This window comes from Penaeus monodon, chromosome 7 (genome assembly GCF_015228065.2).
Source record: "Penaeus monodon isolate SGIC_2016 chromosome 7, NSTDA_Pmon_1, whole genome shotgun sequence".
In the NCBI taxonomy this organism is placed as follows: domain Eukaryota; kingdom Metazoa; phylum Arthropoda; class Malacostraca; order Decapoda; family Penaeidae; genus Penaeus; species Penaeus monodon.
The window spans coordinates 5,482,960-5,490,459 of NC_051392.1; the positions used below are offsets into that span (position 1 = coordinate 5,482,960).

The 7,500-nt window shown below is 36.0% G+C and overlaps 1 protein-coding gene across 2 annotated transcripts in view; it reads right to left on the reverse strand.

The window, feature by feature from the left end:
• LOC119575003 (neuronal acetylcholine receptor subunit alpha-4-like) overlaps positions 1-7,500 on the reverse strand; it is a 154,668-nt gene that overhangs the window by 77 nt on the left and 147,091 nt on the right. The window contains exons 6-10 of one of the 2 annotated variants that reach the window (XM_037922315.1): positions 7,237-7,453; positions 5,169-5,364; positions 4,269-4,421; positions 3,596-3,783; positions 1-1,572 (exon numbers count right to left, since the gene is read on the reverse strand). The exon at positions 1-1,572 is cut by the window's left edge and continues 77 nt beyond it. In XM_037922315.1, the coding sequence (XP_037778243.1) occupies positions 1,357-1,572; positions 3,596-3,783; positions 4,269-4,421; positions 5,169-5,364; positions 7,237-7,453 (970 nt within the window). In that variant the 3' untranslated portion in view covers positions 1-1,356. The remainder of the gene's footprint in view (positions 1,573-3,595; positions 3,784-4,268; positions 4,422-5,168; positions 5,365-7,236; positions 7,454-7,500) is intronic. The other variant, XM_037922316.1, reaches the window with a different exon arrangement.

Below are 7,500 nucleotides of genomic sequence, written 5' to 3' on the forward strand. Positions count from 1 at the left end.
CAAGTTTTAAAAAAATACATTTCTCAGGAGCTTCGAAATGTATCGGTAATTATAGGTAGATATTATATATAAAAAAAAGAACAAAAAGAAGATGACAAAGGAGGAGGTGGAGAAGGACAAAGAAGAGAGTAAAATGAAGGGAGAAGACGAGGAAAATTAAGAAAGGTGTTAGAAGAAGAGGTAAAGGAGGAAAATAAGAGAGAGAGAAGAAAAAGAAAAGAAATGACAAAATCAATATGAACGACACACATACCACAAAATACATTAAAAAATAACTACATCTTGTAAGTGGAATCAGAATAAAAACGGTGAATAAACATCACGCACAATACAACTTGGCAAACCAGGCCCAGTGTGTATACGAGTCTTTTGGAAATGATTTAATTTCCACATTCATCATTCTATGGACAACTATAGTATGCCTAATCGCAGGAAAAAAGAGAAACTGGCAACTCAACTCGAGAATTCCGATTGGCCAATTTGCTCTTTTATTCAAATTACCTGACTTAAAAATACATGTTTGTATTTTTTTTTTACTCATTTACAATATCCTTGTTTTATTTTCTGTGTTGCCTTTAACACCATATTATAATTATTCTCTCTTAAAATAACCACTTTGTGAATCGGACGAGTCCCAAATCCCGGCGTGAGTTGCCAGTTATTCTTTTTTTTTTTAATTAGACGGACTATAATTAACACTATTACACAAGCTTAGAAACAAAAATGCCAACACACTTATTTACTGAAAGTTGAAATCCATAGTGTGTTAACAGGTAGCTTATTCAGTCCAAAATTAAGAGAAGATTTGCAGGCATATACATCGAATTTAAAAAGGGCCCAAGTTTAAAAGTGGATTCGATAGCCTTACATACAAGTCCAAATGCAGATGTCTTGGCCTACAGATTAAGTCCAAATATATATTTTTTTCCTTGGTCTAATGTGAATTAAAAAATAACGCTGTTGGCCCCCAGTATAAAAATTACTTAAAAACATCACCAGATATACTGAAGGAAACAGCTACGCTACTGACACCCTGTGAACCAAAACTTCGAAAGTAAAGAAAGATAAATACCCTGAAGTTCTTTCAAAAATAAATAAATAAAAAATAAATAATAATAATAATAATAATAATAATAATAATAATAATAAAATTAAACATAAAAGATAAAAATTCACACAAGAAATCAAAAAGATTCCCCAAAACTTTTTTTTATAATATTTTTAAATATAAATTCTAGAACCAACCACCTCCTTTAAAAAAAAAAATAAAAAACTGATAAAATAAAATATTGACCCAACCTCACCCCATCCCCCTTCCTCATAAAAAGAGAGAGAAAAAAAATAATAATCACAAAATCACAGAACAGCACTGAACGACAGCATATTAATGGTAAAGATGGCCACGTAGACAATAAGACACACACGGTCCACCACAGCCGACAGGAGAAGCCAGTCTAGCCCGGGACTCGTGGTCACTTCAGGTCCTCCGTATAAATGGGTGGTTCCGTTCTCGCCCAACTCGAGTTCGTCCGACTTAAAGGTCCTTGCGTACGGCTGGTGGGCGCGGGAGACCTGAGGGAAAAATTTATTGTGAATGTGGGCATTGGGGAAGGGTACAGGAGTGTGGGTGTGTAAATGTAGATGGGTTGGTGGGTGTGGAAGTGTAAGTGCTGGTGTAGGTGTTAATGAGTGTGTGTGTGCGTGTGCACGTTTACAATCACTTCTGTTCTTACAATATATTTCTCGTTAGGATTAACTTTATCAATCTCAGCCGATTAACTCTCTTCAGGTATTTTTATTATAGCCAGAAAAATGCTTTGTTATACATAATATTTCAGTATAACAATATATCATTCTTTAATGCTATGGACGTTAGTACTTTACCAATAACCATTAGCATACTACAGTTATTAATATCTATACAACCATCACTGTTACTATTATCATTATCAGCATCATATCATTATTATTATTTTCATTGCCGCCAATGATTATTATTATTATCATTATTATTATTATTATTATTATTATTATTATTGTTATTATTATTATTATTATTAGTGTTGTTATGATTAGTAGTTATTGTCATTATCATTATCATTATTATTATTATCATCATCATCATCATCATCATCATCATCATCATCATCATCATCATCATCATCATCATCATCATCATCATCATCATCATCATCATCATTATTATCATTATCATTATTATCATTATCACTGTATTATTTTGTTGTTATTCCTGTTATTATTATTTTTTTTTTTTTATTATTATTATTATTAACATCATTACTACCATCTCTATTATTTTCATTTCTGTCATTATCATTATTATTATCATTATCATCATTATTGTTGCTATTGATATTACTTTTACCATTATTATTCTATACTATCATTATTGTTTCTAATTTTGTTATTGTTGCTATTATTTTTTATCATCATTATTATTAGTTGTAGTAGTATATTATCATTACCATTACTATTATCATTACTATTATTAGTATTAGTATCAGTATAATCGACATCATTATTAATATTATCTTTATCATTATCAACATTATTTTTTATCATTATCATTATTTCTGTTGGTATTATTACTAGTATCATTATCATTTATCATTATTATTACTATTATCTATTTTTACGATTACTGTCATTTTTATCATTACTATTATTATTAACATTATTATTACCATTATTATTTTCATCATTTTTATTATCATCATTATCATTATCATTACATTATTATTATTATTATTATTATTATTGTTATTATTATTATTATCATTATTATTATTATTATTATTATTATTATTATTATTATTATTATTATTATTATTATTATTATTAGTATCATCATCATAATTACTATTATTGTCATTACAATAATGATAATGATCATCATCATCGTCATCATCATCATCTTCACTATTATCATCAATGTTATTAGCACTACCATCATCATTAGTATTATCATCAGTAATATCTTTATTACTACTAAAACTACCATGATAATTAATAACATATCCATTGTTAGCATTACTATTACAAATAACATCATTATTTGCATTATTTTTATCATTAGAATCAGCATTATCATTACCATTTCCATTATTAATATCTTTATCAACTTATTATTTGTTCCCACTACCATTATTACCATCACCATTACTGTTGCTGTTTCTTGTCAGTTAGTATAATCACCATTACCTTCATTATAATATCACGATCACTATCAATAGTCTTGCTATCATTATTAACCCAGACATAGTTGTTTATGTCGTTGTGATTACTGTTATTATGATCTGATTAATATAATCGAAAAATTGAAATTAAAAAAAAAATGTATAAAAAATCACTGAAGCTAAATATTAACAAAATAATACACTTACAACAGTTATAATAATATGCAACTACAATGAACGAAAAAAAAATATGATAACAGTAATCATAACAACAATCCATTCCAATTAAGTAAAAAAGAAAAATAAATAAATAGAAGCCTAAGCACCCAAGTAAATTTTTAAAAAGAAGAAAAAATATATATATATAAACAAAAAACAGATGGGATTCCCAAGCTCACCTCCCATCGTGTGAAACCTACGATATTCTTGTAGTTGTGAAGGCAGAGCGCATACGACACCACGATAAGAGGCCTCTTGATCACGTTGTGCAGGCCTTTGGTGTAAGGATCCCGAGCCATCCGCAAGGTTAGGCTGGCGACCACGATGCTGGCCACGACAAGCATCAGCTGTTCGCATACCATCTCCACTGTTAGGGGGGGGAGGAGAATATAATAATAATGCTAATTTAGTTTTAGTTCAATGTTACAATGGCTATTCTTTTGGTGCGTCAGGTTGTCTGGTTCAATTTGCTTCTATAGTTATCCCCTGTGTTCAAGGAACGGCCGGGATTTGAACGCGGGGTCAGCATACAGTACAGAGAGGATGGGGGTGAGGTAGGGGTGGGGATAACTGGGGTAGGGAAAGGAAGGAAAGAAAGAAAGGGTGAGAAGAAGGGAAGCACTGTAAGGAGGGCAGGGGAAAGAAAAGAAGGTAAGGAAAGAGTGAAAAGAGGTGGGGAGAGAAAGAGAGAGAAATATATATATATATATACACAAACTCAAATCTACGGCCAGAACTACTCCCGAAATTCATCACATCAATTTTATCTCAAATTCATTTTGAAACACATCATTCACTCTAGCCCCGCCTGGGAAATCGGACAAAACAAGACCGTTACAAATACTACAGTACCTATAAGCGGTATGTGTGTCGGCGAGTTCGAAATCTCCATGTTGGTGTAGGCGATGAACATCACATCCAGGATCAGACTGAGGCCCCCGAAGATGACCTTCTCCCCCGCTGCAGGAGGGAGCAGGAACACCACTAGCGTCAGGATGCAAAGTCCTGCCACAGAAGAATACGGGGTAATGGTTATACGATGAGATAAATAAGGGGAAATGTGTACAGTGACAATGGAATATGGAATAAGGTGGGGGTAATGATGGAGTATGCACGCACATGCACTCGCACATAAGCACACATACACATAAATGCACAGAGACAAACGCAAGCACGAGCGTGCACGCACGCACACACACACACACACACACACACACACACACACACACACACAAATGCAAGAAATTTAATAAATTTTTAAACTGAATTATGGATCAAAGTCTAAAAATAGTCGTTTATTTGTTCCACGAAGTAATTTTAATAAACACGTATAAAAGTGGAATTAGGTTTTTAATAATTCATGTCGGTTTAAAACGTTTTTCTTTTTCGTTTTACGAAGAAATATGGAGGCAAAACATGCCAATTTTATAACCAGCTCTTTAATAATGGAGAAATTCTACAAACAGCGTGTTTATCTCATTGGCACAGCGAGTCAGAAATCAGAATTTCTAAAATGCTTTGTCTAAATATAAGAATGATGAAGATGATAATAAAGATAATAACGTGATGATGCCAAACATACATAGACAATAAAAATGAGAAAAAAAGGATAAAACTGATATATAGAAAAACATAGACGATGGTAGTGGTGACGATGATGATAAAAACAAACAAACAAACAAAACTGCTATATAAAAAAACAATACTATTAAAAACAAAAAATGACAATTCATAACACAACAACCAACTTACCTACAGCAGGCAGTTTAACCGTCCAATCATAAGCCGGAGCATTTCTAGCAACCAGCATGGATACTTTGATATCAATGTAGGGTTCAGGACAGCAGTCGTATACCTTCACGTTCCTCGTAATGTTAGCATCGAGGAGGTTCCACATGCCGCGAGTTAAGTTCTTGCCGTCAGCTGTTTGGAGTTCGTTGATGTCAAGCTGTAGAGAGAGAGGGGGGTCGGGGAATCTTTTTTGGTGGGTGGTCATAAAAGGTGACGAAGGGACATGACACAAAATTTTGGGAGTTCGTTGATGTCAAGCTGGGGAGGGAGGGAGAGAGAGAGAGAGAGAGAGAGGTACACTCATGGGCGATAATGAGTGATAAGGGGGGACATGGCAGAGACAGAGAGAGAAATTCAGCGAGAGTAGTAATAATGGGCATAAGGGGACATTGTAGTAACAGAAGACAGGATTTTGGGTGTTGCGTGTGTGGTGGGATCATATATTTTTTCCCCCCTCCCATTGTGTGCAAAGTACATATAACCAGGTAGCTCCACTTTCAATTTGACCTGAGCCCAAAAATGTAACTTTTTCCTAATATTATTCTGAATTCTTCGTTATCATTAATTCTAAAAGGGGTATTTTTGTTTTACTTCTGGTAATGATCGCAATATTGAGTAAATTATACAAATAATTATGTATCTAGCTATATCCGATATCTCACAGCACACTCTCATTGGCTAGACGTGATGACGTCATTAGCTCCACCCCTTTATTTGATCAAGTCACACTGTGTGATATTTTATGGTAAGTGTTATTCAGTGCATCTTTGAAAATGGTTCACAGTAATAACAATTGTAGGAAAATAAACGAAAACGAAGCCAAGAAATTTTTTTTTTTTACGATACATAAAGGCAAAGAGGCGGGGTTTAGCTCGGAAGTTGCTAACTAGGATTTTCATCAGGACGGAATGGATCTACCTGTTTCAAACTACCTTGTCTGTCCTTCACTAACTACCACTACCTAGTGTCTACCCCTTGTTTCTCCTAAGCAATATATATCTTTTACGCGACTTTGTTTTCCTCTGTCTTGGAAAAGTTAAACCGAGCGAGTATAGTTTTTCTTGTTCAACCGAGCGAAACTTTACTTTCATATTTAACTATCTGAATCCTCTAACCTTTCTTTAACTATCTGAATCATCTAACCTTCTTTAACCATCCGAAAATCCTTCCCCAACATACCCCCACATTCACAAGCCCAATTCCACAATAATCTCAACTACAAATAGCACCGTCTTTTCCATCCACGCACTCCCTCCCTTCATGCATCTCCCCCCCCCCCCAATCAACTTCGAGAGATAGTCTGGCGTCAATAACTACAGAAAATAATAGGACTGAGTAAGCTATAAACAGGTAAAGTTAGTGAGTTCCGTCTTAGCCCATGGACTTAAGATAATTACAAAGGCAATAAGAGGAATTATTGTTTTTTCCCTAAGGCTTAGGACCCCTTTGGATATTGCTAATGCCCTCGTATTAAGAAATTTCTCGAAGTTGTTAGTTAAGGGATTAAATGAGAGGGAGGGAGAGAGAGAGAGAGAGAGAGAGAGAGAGAGAGAGAGAGAGAGAGAGAGAGAGAGAGAGAGAGAGAGGGTTATCATGAGAAGGAAAACTAGAAACATGAGATAAATAATGCTACAAAACGACTCACCCCCCCCTCACACACACACACCTAAGCCTTGATTCTCTTAAAGTCTTACCTCTCTTCCTCTCCCATTTCTCCCCTCTCGCCTATCCCCCTCCCCCTCTCCATCTCCCTCCCTCTACCCCCTTTCTCCCCCTTTTCCTAACCGCCATTCACCTCCTCCGTTTTTTCTTTCTTATTTCCCTTCTCCTTCACCCTCACCCTATCCCTACCCCTCGCTTCTCCCATTCTCCACCCTCACCCTCACCCTCTCCACCCCCTTTCCTCTCCCTCACCCTTACCCTCCCTTGCCCTCACCCTCTACCCTCCACCCCCTCCCCACCCACCCCCTTTCCTCACCCTCACTCTTCCCAACCACCCCCCCTTTCTCACCTTCACCCCGCAACCTACCTCCGGTTTATCATGCATAAGCTGCGGGTCGATAGTAATCCCGTCATGAATCCAGGAGCCGATGGTGAGCGTGCAGTTGTGCGTGTCATGAGGCCAGAAGGTGAGGTCCATGACGCAGGTAAAGTGGAGTCTCACTGGTGGAACGAAGAGGACGCGCCCGTCGTGGAAGACGATGAGGAGGGTGTTCCCGTAGGATATGGGTTTCCCGACGTTGGCGCTGTAGGGTGGGATGAAAGGGAGAGAGGGGGAGGTTAGGGAGCTATG